We start from the raw sequence: 13803 nt of genomic DNA on the forward strand, positions 1-13803 counted from the left end.
AAAGAAATGAGGAAGAGGAAGAAAAGAACTTTTATGTTGCTGTGTCTTATAAATATACTTCTGATAGTAGTTCCTGGAGGAGCACACAGGTCTATGTTTCGCTATGGGGAGGTGGCAGAAAAGTTTTACGGGAGCTTTGAGTCACATAATTGCTTAATGTTACTACTGGGCTTAAAAACAGCACAACAGCCACAAGCAGTTTCTTTCAGCAAAGAAACGTTTATCTGGGGTTTGGGTTTATAGACTTGCCCCATAACTTATTAAATGAACCTATTATTGAAACCTGACGTCTTTAATACATACATTTTTTTTTTGTAAGCATGAAAAGGAAATTAGTTTCCAGCTTCCCATTAAATGGGTTTAAGTATTGTAGACTAATTAGAAATAGTGAGGAAGACCATGGCTAAAGTTTTTCTGCTTAGGATTTCAGGTTAACAGTGTTAAATATTTAAAATTACTCTTATTCAGCAGTGAGCAAACTCAAATACTCTAACTTTTACAAGAGTAGAACTCTTATCCAGATTTGACATTTTGAATGTCACATACTTTCAATGTGTAGTTTTTGATCTATGGTAAGTAGTAATCAAGTGGATGGAGCATGAATCTGAGTGCCAGGAACTTATGGTCCAGCCCTGGTTTTGCTGTTTATGTACTGAGGTGTTGGGCAAGTCACTTAAATACCTTCTTTATTTTGCAGTGTGCAAAATGGGAAATATAGCTGCCTTTCATGAGTGTTGTGAAGATTAATACCTAGAAAGTGCTTTGAAGAAGTATTAAGTGTTAGTGTAATTTAACTACTAAAACCAAGGAGTGGCTTTACATGGCATGTTGAATTGCTGTTATGTTCATCTAAATTTTGGGGAATGCTTGCTACAAATTGATATTTTGTAAAATGTCATTTGATAGAATTGTTGAAGTTGGTCCTCAACGTCAGTTCACTTCTAAAGGAATGTTACCTTGAAATCTAGTCACTTTTAAAAGTTAAAAGTAGTTTAAGCTGAGCTGCCTTGCCAATTTCTGTGGCTTTGCAATAAATTCCCTATTTTTGAAAATGTTTTTTATTCCCACCGCTTTTGCTGTGTGGAAGATCTACATAAACAGGGAAAACTGACTACACAGGGAAATAGCAACTCGAACTCTGCATAGTGCTGTCGGATGCAAAAAGTAAACTTGAGAGAAATGTCTGTTTTTCTCTAATCTCCCAGTTACGTTCATGTTAGGTGTTACTTGTAACAATATGGGCAAAAATAGAAATAAGTTGGTACTGTCCCTTTGAATAACTTCACCTATTTTGAATATTCTTTTGTTTCGTAGGTGAATATTCTTTTGTTTTGGATAGAACATAATTCCCCTTGAATAGAACTTAGGTCCTTAGCATCTCTTTAGATTGTCCAGTGTAAATCTTTAAAATAGCAGTGGAATGAGCAAGAGAATTACCTTTAACTAGTTAAAAAACCAACCAAACAAGCAAGCAAAACCACAACAACCTTAATTTGAAAACTGGTGTGTTTTTTAGCTAAGTCCTGAGCAGCTCCAGAAGAAATTGTGTAAAAGGATGAAAAACTAAATCTATATTTGGTTTTATGTGCGGTGATGACATTAAAATGGAAATAAAAACAGCTGATTCAGAAGTAAAATTGTTGCTAATCTTTTGCACTCATGTGACACGTGACTTCAGGAAATTGTTAATTTGCTTCCATTTGACAATGCTGTTGCAGTTGTGTTTATACCTATTCTTGCCCATTTTCTTTTGCTTACTTTAATGTGGTGCGGTAGAAGCAGTTACAAAAGTGCAAGTTGTATGTTTCTGGTTTCCGGTCGTATTTTTACACCATATATTTCACTAGTGAATATTACTAAAACAAAGGGAAATAGTTAAACTGTTCACTCCTTCTTCCAGCAGTTCATCGGAATACTGGTATAAACTAATAAATTTAAATATGAACTCCCTTCATTAAAGCAGAGAACCACAAAACCATTTACTTGTCTTTCAGCATCAGCTGTTCTTGCTTCTCTTCGCATTTTGCTCCAAGCGCTGTCATATGAACAGCATTGAGTCCTATGATAGCCATGTAACAGCTTATATGAAAGCACTTTTCTTCAAGTTTATAGTATGAATAGAAAACAGTGCATTTAGGTAATTTGGCTTAATCAGAATTTCTTGCTGGTTGGTCTGTATTAAATTTCTTGCTGCATTGGTCTGTAGAAATAAAGTGCTTTCATAAAGTGTTATGAATTCTCTCTCTATTTCCCTTTATGGATAATCTAAAATTTGATGATAGATCATAAAAGTTAGATATAAACAATTGTGAACAAGCTATTTCAATGCAATATTTGTGGGGAATAGTCTCAAGAGTGACAATCAACTTTGACATGATATTTTTGAAAAGCTACTTGTTCACACAGGAGTCCTATATCAACGTCATCTTAATAGATCATCATGTGGACCACTTGTCTTCCCAACTTCTCATTAATCTTATTCATAATCGTATATCATCCCTGTTACAACTACAGCAATTGCTTGTGTGGATGAGTAATATTGGTAAAGAATAGGCCGCTCTTTGCGATTGGAAACAAGGAGTGCCATAAGACCTGCCAGCTCTTAGGTCCATAAGAATGAGCTCCCTGGGCCACCAGTGCTCCATGTGTGACAGCGTGAGGATTGATGATTTAAGTGAACTTGCAGTGAGGTCAAGGAGTCTGTCACCGAAAGGAGCCTCCATACGTATAAAGACCCCTGTTTCCTATTGTCATTAGATCAGAAATATAGAGAAAGCTCAGCTTTCTCCTATGCGAAGGAGAGTGCTTTTTTTGGTCTGTTTTCTGAGGTGGTATGCTTTCCCTACAGATGTAACTTCTGTGGTTTTTAAAGTCCACCCTTTTTTAGACCGTTGGATCAGTTCAAGTATAATCATTTGAACTGGAAAAGTACTTTTGAGTCGTTAGAACTTCACCTATCACTTTCATTTTTTTTGTCATCAACTTTAGAAGTCCATTACCTACAAAATATGCTGAGTGAATTTCACCCTGTGCAGAGGGTAAGCACAAGACCTATGCACTGCCAAAGACCTACAGGTCTTGTGCTCACTCTATGCATAGCTTTGAGTTTAGTTTCTTATGCATATTTCTGCATCTGATTTACTTCCTCATGCTGATCTCACTTCCACACATCACAGTCAGGAGATGGGGGGAAAAAACATTTTCAGAAGATAAGACCGCACCCTTTCTGTAACCGTTTTAGCTTTCTGGCTTTAGGTTATTTTCTGTTATCTTCATTATTATATATGCTGAATACTAGAATATGTAACCACACATTGTATTAGTTACTATGAAATGAAGCTAGTAACTGGACTATTTTATTATTACTTTCCAGCCATCCCTGAAAGAATCAAAACAAGTTAGCTAGAACTTTAAGTGTTATGTACAGTGTAGCTACAATAAAGCATTGCTTGTTGGACACTTGTGATATTGGAACTACAACAACTTGGTTCATCACAGTACTCCCACAGTTTGCATATAATACCATTACTGTACTGTTATACTTAAATTACTCATGCATCCATTTGTGTGAACAATGAAGACTAACGTTACCTGAAACAACTGAACTAGAACTTTAACTTTCATTAAACACTTTTAGCTTGCGTGTCTTTAACTCCCAATTTAAAACTTTGCTATGCATGTTAAGACTGCTGTGTCGTCGTCCCCCCCCCACTCAGTATTAAAGTTAATAAGAGTTGTATGTGAGAGTTGATTAAGCATAATGTACACTTGGCCATTTTTAATCATTGTATGAGGGAGACAACACAGATAGTGGATTACTTGGCCTAGCCGCCACATCTGTATGACAACATGGGATTTTAGCTGCTAGTAGAAATTAATTTTGCATAAATGCCTATATAGGAATTGGACTCAGATCATAAACTTTACTCGCAGGCTATTGAATAGTAATAACTATTAGATGGAAAGGTTAGTATTAAAAAATTGATTCCTGGATGTAATTCTAACTGGATGGCAGCAGTACTGCTGGCATTTGTTCCTTAACACACACTTCCTGTTTTTCCTCTTTCCCACTCCCACTTGTGTTCAGTCCCTCTTACAAAGGATTTTAGGATGCTCGGTAGCTGCGTGTGATCATACTTTGTGCTGGAAGGTAAGTATCTATGGTTAGGAAGGGCCAGAGTGGTTGTAGAGGACTAAGTTATCTTAAAAAGAAAAGGAGTACTTGTGGCACCTTAGAGACTAATAAATTTATTTGAGCATAAGCTTTCGTGAGCTACAGCTCACTTCATCGGATGCTCAAATAAATTTTAGTCTCTAAGGTGCCACAAGTACTCCTTTTCTTTTTGCGAACACAGACTAACACAGCTGCTACTCTAAAATAAGTTAACTTAGTCTGCTTGGCACTGCTCTAAAGTTTTTTCGATTACACCTTATTGGCCAAGTGATCAAGGGAAGTTAATTTGGACAGAATGCTCCAAAAATGAACACTGGAATGCTACATAAGGTAAATGGCATGCTGTGTGCTCACTATAAACTTAAACTGTAAATGTTATTCAAGTTCCCACGGTTTGCTTTCTACCTTCAGGAGTGGAAATCAGTCTGAGAATAGTTTATGGAAATGAAACTGTTCTATTTATGATCCTATAAAGCTATGGTCATGATCCTAGTTGTTACAACATGAGGACTAGTAGTCTGGCTGATGATTAAGATGTTGATAGTTGAATTACTCACCTTTCTTTATCAGGTCTTCAAGACTTGTTTCATGTTAGCTCTTCTATAGCCTATATAACAAATAGGTACTGTTTCCAATACTTCATATTTTACTCTTTGTAAGACAGGTTGGCTTATGAAGAATTTATTCTACTTAAGAGAATAGGATTAATTTTCTACACTTCATGTAAATCCAGAATGGGTGTTGACTCGGTATTGATCTGAAAGTGACACACAATACTTAATAGTTAGAGGGCAGTGCATTATCATGTTGTCAGAGCATTGTTGCTTGTTGTACTACAGTAGGAGCTGGGAAGGAAAAACTTACATTAGAAGTCCCGTGGAGCTCCTCACACTTCTTCCAGTATATGGACAGGACTGAACAGATTTAGAGGCAGGAAGGTGGTAAGGTTTACATCTTTAAAAGCAAAAAAGCCTCTTTGTTGGAGTAAGAAAAAAGTCTATAATTACATGTAAAAAGTAAGAGGAAGTAGAGGAGCCCAACTTGCAGATTTGGTCACCCTAATTTAGGTACCTTAAGACTTTGAAAAATGGGCACGCTAGTTAGAACTACCGTTCAGTAGCTAAAATGTTTGAAATTCTGCAGCTTAGTGTTTCAGGAAAAGTAAACTACTATATATTCTTCTTAATAAAAGTTAAGCTAGGATTTTCAAAAAGGCCTGAGGGAGTTAGCTACCCACTTCCTTTGAATTTGTGAGCTTTAGCGGACTAACTTTGACTTCTTTGAAAATCCTAACCTTGCTGCTCAGTGTCTAACCACAGTATTGAATATTTTATTTGTTTTTTGTCAGAAATTCATTGAATTTGAAGATTCTCAAGAACAAGAAAAAAAGGACTTACAGACCCGAGTGGAATCATTAGAATCACAAACACGACAGCTTGAACTGAAAGCAAAAAATTATGCTGATCAAAGTAAGTAGAAATGGCTTATTGTGCTGTAACTGCACTCTGATTACATTATGACTTCAGAATGTTAATTTTCACTCTAATTTAGCCTACAATAGTGATACATGACAAATCTTTTTCTGATGCCTGGTCTACCACTCTTGACACACGCACTTAAACTGGCTTTAAATAAAAAGGAAAGGAGGACTTGTGGCACCTTAGAGACTAACCAATTTATTTGAGCATAAGTTTTCGTGAGCTACAGCTCAGAAGTGAGCTGTAGCTCACGAAAGCTTATGCTCAAATAAATTGGTTAGTCTCTAAGGTGCCACAAGTCCTCCTTTCCTTTTTGCGAATACAGACTAACACGGCTGCTACTCTGAAACCTAGCTTTAAATGTTGTTCCACCTGTAACTAGGACAGAAGTTTAGATGCTAACACATTTTGTTCTGATGATTCCTTTATCCTCCTCCTCTCTGACACAACACTACCTTCATTTTACATAACTCTTTTCAGGTCAGGGTATAAGTCTTAAGCTATTGCTATACTAGAGAGCTTACAGTGATGTAGCTGCATCGATGCAGCTGTGTCACTGTAAGCTCTCTGGTGTAGCAGCTCTAAGCTAACGGGAGAGTGCTCTCCCATCAACTTAATCCATCCCCAGTTAGTGGGGTCAGCTAAGCTGATGGGCGAAGCTCTCCCCCTGACATAGCTCTGTCCACACCAGCGCTTAGGTTGGTGTAATTTGTCATTTGGTGGTGGGTTATTCACACCCTTTGCGACGTAAGTTATACCGACTTAAGGGGTAGTGTCGACATAGCCTTACTGCGCAAAAAGCATTCAGTCTATAAATTGATGTTGATTACTGACTCTTTCCACTTTTCTGCTTTTAAGAGGACTCTTAGACCCCCCGCGGTAGTGTAGACGAGCCCTACCTAAGATACACAACTTCAGCTATGTACTTGGATCTTACTTACCGTGGTGTCTTCACTGCAGTAAGTCGACAGCTGACACTCTCCCGTTGGCTTGGCTTGCGCTTCTCATTCTGGTGGAGTACCGGAGTCGATGGGAGAGTGCTCATCAGTCGATAGAGTAGATGCGATAAATCAACATATAGATGCGATAAATTGACCCCTGCTCGATTGACCCGCTGCCTGCCAATCTGGTGGGTAGTGTAGACAAGCCCTTAGTGTGTGAGACGTGTAAATAACCAAATTTTTTTTTGCGGGGGTTGGTGACTGAACTGAAAAATAAAGGTTTTTGTTTTGTATTGATGTGAAGTGAAATGAAGTACTTCAGAATTTTTTGACACAAATCAAATTCATGTTTCATTTGACCTAAAATGAAACATTTTGATTTTGTTTTCAGTTTTTATACCTTTCATAATTTTTTAATAAACTTGAAATAAAATTTGAAATGAAGTCATAACATTTTGTTTAGAAAATATCAATCAAACATGCTGACTTTTTTGGACTGAAACAATTGGTTGGATTGGTTGACCTAAATTTTCAATTTTTGGCAAAAAAGTTTAATCTGAAAATTTTCCCCCATCTTTGCTCTTTATTGGAATCTCCTGCTTCAACCTTGCTTCTTTGAGAACGTCAGTTGTCTGCTGAGAGATCATTTCCACTCTCCCGGGCTCTAGCTATGAAGACCTTTCAGGGTGTGTTTGGTGCTGGGCCCTAGCCTGTGGCCTGCTGAAAGATTAGAATAAATTCTAGACTGACCTCCTTCAGAGCCCAGGGCAAAAGATTATGTATGATAACAGGACCCAAGATGATTACATTAGAGGAGAAAATACCTTAAGTACAAAAGACCGAAACTTAGGAATGTAAGAGAAACTCACTGAAATCCCAAACAGGAGATGAATGAGACTCCATATTTTTTCTAGAGCAAAGTCTCATTTTTTCTTAATGTGGCAGTCTTGGTGGCTTTCATTTAGCCTAGAGAAGTATTGGACCTCTCTTATTAACACCACTTTCCTGTTCATGCTCATCATAAAATGGCCATCTGTAGTTCCTCACTTCCATTTCCAATTACTACTCCTAATCCTCCCTAGTTTACTTTTCTCCTCTTGTCTCGGCTTGAGCAGGAATCTCTTGTAAGGAATGACAGGCTGCTTTTTGGAAGTTGATGGCATTTTAGGTGTGTCCATCTACCTTTTAGAGTTTGGGAAATCAGCCAGAACTGACCTCAGTAGATTGGCAATAAGTGCAGATGCCCTAATGATATCTATTTTTCTTCTTGTCCAGTTTGCTGGACCAGGCATGAACAGAAAATAGTTTTATTACCACCATTATAAACCTTGAATTCTGGTATTTTTCCAGTCTGATAATCAGAGTAATGCATTTTGGGAGGGTGTTCTGTATTTCTGCAGCATCCAGAAGGGCAAATGTGGTGTGTCCATGGCTTCTACGAGATTCAGTATCATAAATGTGTTAGTCATTGATAAAAAAGGGTCTCTGGAACATTTGGAGCTGCTTAGACCATTGTCTTTCCAGGAAACAGCTATTTCAACCTATTGTTTTTCTTAAAATGTAATATTTTGGGTTATTTTAAAGAAGCCTCAATTGCATGAAGATAAACAAATTGAAATATACTTTTTAAAATTGTATGTCATTTGCGAGTAGTTGCTGAAGTACTGAATGCAGACTTTATTTAGTCATTTGACTAACTTTCAGATATACATTCTTCCAATACAGGTCCACTAATGAAGCATCCTCCTTAGTCTAGTTTATTCTGCTGGAGGCAGAGATGTTTTGTTCTACGCTAGTTTATTATGTAAAATTACCTTAAAACACTGATGTAACTTGATTGTGGCATATTGTTGGAGTAGGAGAATAGCTGTTTGTTGTGCTAAAGTCAGTAATGTGGGAATAAGTTTACTTCTAAGTGAAATGTAAACTGAGGCTTTAGAAGTGAGAGCATCTTCACCTCTAATCCTGATTAGCCTGTTTTATAATGAGAAAAGAGGAATTGCTCAATTACTTTTCTGTCCTAAGTGGGGGATCTAGTATTTACAGAAAACTAGTTTTTAAATAGAACTCTTTCACTTTAGAGGGATACTTTCTGGTAATTTAGCCCCAAAATACACTTATACACATTTTTCACAACCTACTAATAGAAATGTCTTCCTGAAAACTTGAAAAAATTAATTTAAATATATTTTGGCTTATGTTTTTGCTGCATTATTTCCAACACAAAGATTGTGGACTACATGAAAATGAAAATAAATTAATTTCACTTTGATTGTTTTAGCTAACTGAAGTGCAGAAGGTTTTAAAAAAAACAAAACACTCCCTACAAATCATAAGTTGAAGATGAAGGATCTACAATATTTGGTACTAGATTGATTTTAATTGATTTGTGTTTTGTCTAGACTACCGTTAAATGTCCCAAGATTGTTTTAATCTAGTGGTGTTCATAGCATAGGTATAGAAATGCTCTACAAACTCGTTAATGTGAATATTCTTTTCATGTTAACTTATCAAAATCAAGATGTGCGGTGCTTTAAAATTTGCTTAAACTGATGAAAAATGTTACATTAAAGACTTAAAAAGGGTAGTGATAGATATAGTTCCTAATGCTGGGCTACAACGCAACCTTGCCAGTCAAGATGCTATGTTACTTGGCACTGGTTCTCAATTTCCACCCTTTTAAGCAGGATGCTACTTATTAAAACACACTTTTTGCGCCATCTCCTTCCTGTCTCCTTTTGTTCCTTCTCCTCAGCCAGCTTTCCTTCTTTCATGGTGGATGATTTCTCTGTAATACTAATGAGTAATGTGTAGCTGTCTTCTCTTCATGAGTAATGTGTAGCTCTCTTTTCCTCCTCTCTCACATAAAAAATTTTACTCACAGGAAGAATGTTGCTTTTTTTAGTGACATGCATGCATCTACAGCAAGGGTAGAGATTGAAGAGCTAGGTTGTGTTGTGCTCTGAAGTATGTAAAAGGAGGGCGATACAGATCATCTTAACTCCAGTATTCAATTTAAGAAAAACAGTTATGTGGTGTTTCCAGTTTTGCTATAGTGTAAACTTTGATTAGACAAAGACCCTGCTCCTCGGTGGATTAGAATATTATGGGCGGATCTTTGCAGAGTACGTTTTGCAGGAGTACATGCCTCAGATATGATATGTTCAAACAGAGACTTCTATAAGAATTATCGAAGTAAACTCAGTGTCACGGACCCTGGGTAGGCTGCCCCCACTGAGACCCTCTTCCAGTCCCCTGAGTGGATCTCTTTAAAAAGCTAAGCCCATGCTTCCACTTCTCTGCAGTGAGATCCTGCAATCCAGCCACTCACCCAGTGGCTGTAATCTGGAGACCCATTTGGAAACAACCTTGACTAATACAGCAGGTCTGATGAGGGTTTGTCTCGGCAAGGGTTTCCTCTTGGGAACCTGTGACAGCATATATTTTTAGGGAGACAGAAACAGCTTTTTGAAAAGAAAGTAGGGTTTATTTTGCCCAAAAGGTTTGCAACAGAGGAGTGAATTTAAAATAGCAGACCTACAGTCGTATTTCCTTACCTAGGTTTAACCTTTCTGTCCAAAGCTGGGGTGAGTCTGGCTTATTCTCCATCTCTTAATTGGGAGAAAGAGCATTCATGGCTTTTAACCTTCTCCTCCTGTCTCCAAATGTCTGACACATTCTGGTCAGCCTCTCTTAGCTCATTCAAAACCCATCTTCCTTTTCTAGTTTCTTTGGGGGGGTTAGGTCTCCTTTTAGGTATGTCTGCACTGCAGTAAGAGGTCTGACTGTCACATGTGTAGGCATACTTGAGGTAGCTTTGATCTAGCTAGCTTGAATATTAAAGCAGTGTAACTGTAGCAGCACAGGGTGTATGTATTAGCCTGCCAGAGCATTTTTTTTCTGATATCCTCTGTCAGAAGCTGCAGCTGTGTATAGCTGAAGAGGCTCACCTCAGGACTCTAACTCCTCCCCTGTTACCATCTGTCTAAAAAATGTGGTAGTCTAGCATTTAGACTGGTAGATCACTCCATTTATTCCTTTTTGTGCAGTTACATGAGGAAATTGTTGCCTTAATGGAGAAAGCTAGCTTCATGTCTGGCCTCTTCTTAATGCTAAATTACAGCCTGACTCTGCAGTTCCTGTTAAAGTTGTGTTGCAGGTCCACAGCACCTTTTAAAATCAGGCCACTTCACTAATCTTTATACAATATTGGATTTCTTTAGCCAGTAGTTGTGGCACACTCAGGAATGGTGGTTTAAATTTAGTTCTACTTTTGCCTCTCTTATAGCGCTGATTCAGTTTTTGTTGTCTAAATCGAGTGCTCCATGTTTCACCTTTAAGGCAAGAAATATGAGGGGTTTGGAAGTGATCTGACAAACTAATACTATTAATGTGTGTTTAAAATTTTTAACCTTAAAATAACCTACAAAAATTGAATTAAAGACTGAATATCTAACTTCAGTCTGAGTACCTGGATTTCTAAAAAGCCCTCAAACATTAATATATTTTTAAAAAATGGACTTGCTTACATTTACTATAGAATGTCTTTTTAAATCAAGATGCATTTGTTACGTGTTCACAGTACATAACACCATAGAATGCCACATTTTTATACTGTTTAGTTTCTGCTATAATCAGTTTATGTATGGTTGCTTTACTACATTTAATGTGAAGACTTCTGATTGTTCGGATTTGGCATCTCTAATGCGGTAGGCACATTAAGGCTATTGGAGGCAGTGCAGGCTTGGCATTCTGTTTCAGTGCCATTTCTGATCAGAATAGTTGCTATCTAAAACAGTTATTAGTTTTCTATTTGGAAGTTAATTCATGTTAATTGCTTGGAAACAGGCTTGTTCTAGAAGCAGAATTTAGTACTGGTAAGTGTTTTTTGAGAGAGAATTGCATTTTGCTTTTAGAACAGCAGTCATCAGAAACATAGAATTCAAGGATTAGAAACTTGACTAGCAAACCTTTCTAAAATTTTTGAAGTATACATCTTGCTAGAAGTACTGGGTTTTTGAGTACTTAAATAGAGCACCAATCAAACTTTAATGAGTTTTTCATCTGCTACATCAATGGCCAACTTGGCACAGAGAATTTGAAAACAAGACTGCAAACATTCCACAGACGATTAATCGAAAGTGAGTGTAAAAGAGGAATGGGACAAAAAATTCAGTTGATGCCTGACAAATAAAACATGACAGGTGGATTGCAAAAAATGATTTGAGAGGTTGGCATTGTGAAAATCGTACTGGTATACCCATCATTCTGAACTCTTCTCATTTCATAAGGTAGTCTAATTATACTGTGTTAGTGTCATCTCTCCCATTTTAGCTGAGACACCTATTTAGATGTCTGTCCTATGGTACCAAAGTATGGGGCACAATGTCCCCTTTCAATTCCCTGGATACTGCTACCTGCTTCTTTTTTGGCTACATTCCTTTTCTCTCTTCTCCTGCTTCCCTCAACTTTCTGTGCATTTAAAGGGGCTTATTGTGTGGCAAGATTTGGTAACACTTCATTACTTACTGGATGTTGTTGTGATAGCATTGCTAAAGGACATGGAGTGAACATTTGAGACAGGAAGGAAACTGATGAGACCTGACTTGTTCATCTTCACAAAGAGCCCAAGGTGGCAACGCTATTTGACCTGAGTATACTTAAGATATAATATTTTTACTGTTATTGACCCTTAATATCAGTGGGCGTTGGCTGATTTTGGAAGCTTGATTCGTGAAGTCTCCCTGTAGTGTGTATGTATAATAATTTTTAAAAGGTTAAATGAGGGTTGAAATTTTAGCTGCAAATCTTAATGGTGGCTGAGAACAGGTCTGAAAACATGGACTCTTTTTAGTTTCTATTCCAGCATTTAATTCCTTCTATAGTTTGGGCAAGTTACTTCAGGGTTGAATAAGATCTACAGAGTAACCGTATAAAAGGGAATAATGGATTCTGTACTTATTTCTGTGACTTCTACAATCAAATTACATAAAAAATGTACATTAAAAGCATTAAGGTTGCAAAGTCAAGCGTCAAAAAATAGGAAATGCCGGAATTAAGGTTGTTCACTTGTGCTTGTGTATTTAATTAAATGGTCATATAGTATGCTTTCCGCAGGATCCCTGCCTCATCCAGTGCATACTTCAAATGGTTAGTCATATAATTATCCTGGGTGGCCCCATGTTTTATTTACCACATACCATCCAAATACTGCAATGAATACAGGGGTTTCTTTAGGTTCCTCATGGGCTTTTTCTACTGAGCTCATCACTATAGTATCTGAGTGCTTTAGAGATCTTAAGTAAATTATTTTCACAACACTCCTGCGAGATGTATGGTTGTGGTGATATTCCCATTCTGCAGCGGAGGAATTGAGAAACAAAGAAACCAAGGTAAACTGGCACAAGAGACCACTAATTTTGGATGCCCAGCTTGAGAAACTTGGAACTTAATTTTTTTTTAAGAGTACTTAGCATTTTGTCAGCACTTCACATGTTGAAGATGCAGCTCCCATCAACTTTGGCTACGTTGTGATCCTCAGCTCTTCTTCAAATCGGGTCCATCAAGTTGTATATATGGAAATTGAGAAACATCATTTGGTTTGATTTAATATGCCCACCATCACGTAGCAACTCTGTGGAAGAGCAGGGATAGAATTCAATTCTCTAGGATTCATTTAATTGCCTTAACCACAACAATATCTTTTCCCTTCCTGTAGTTATCAGCCTTATTTACGATACGCCTTCTGCTGCAAATAAGGCAGAGGATATATAGGCAACCAACTTATTTACTCCACAACTGATTCATTTTCCTGAGCACCATCCTTCCTGTGCACTAAATGAAGCAGAGTCCTGGATAAGGTGACCAGATGTCCTGTTTTTAAAGGGACAGTCCCAGTTTTTCGGACTTTTTCTTATATAGGTGCCTATTACCCTGGACTCCCTGTTCTGTTTTTTCACAGTTGCTATCTGATCACCCTAGTCCTGGAGACAATAGAATGTGATCATATAATTAAAGACTGTATCATAACACACATGCACTAGGGGGCCTTGTTAAAGTTTCAAAAGGAATCTGAATTTTAGCACATAACTTCTGAACACTTGAATTTGTAGTCTTAATGCTCTTAACATAAAAAAAATACCTTGCAGAACCATATTGACTTCCTCGTGGATTGGAAGAGGGACCACAGCACAGATGACTACAATTTCAT

The 13803-nt window shown here is 37.4% G+C and overlaps 1 protein-coding gene across 3 annotated transcripts in view; it reads left to right on the forward strand.

Annotated features, from left to right (window-relative positions):
- Positions 1 to 13803, forward strand: part of SPAG9 (sperm associated antigen 9) — a 106440-nt gene that overhangs the window by 3671 nt on the left and 88966 nt on the right. For all 3 annotated transcript variants that reach the window (XM_073310895.1, XM_073310894.2, XM_073310897.1), the window contains exon 2: positions 5523 to 5643. In XM_073310895.1, the coding sequence (XP_073166996.1) occupies positions 5523 to 5643 (121 nt within the window). The remainder of the gene's footprint in view (positions 1 to 5522; positions 5644 to 13803) is intronic.

The sequence above is a fragment of the Lepidochelys kempii genome, chromosome 14, assembly GCF_965140285.1.
Source record: "Lepidochelys kempii isolate rLepKem1 chromosome 14, rLepKem1.hap1, whole genome shotgun sequence".
NCBI classification, from domain to species: Eukaryota; Metazoa; Chordata; order Testudines; family Cheloniidae; genus Lepidochelys; species Lepidochelys kempii.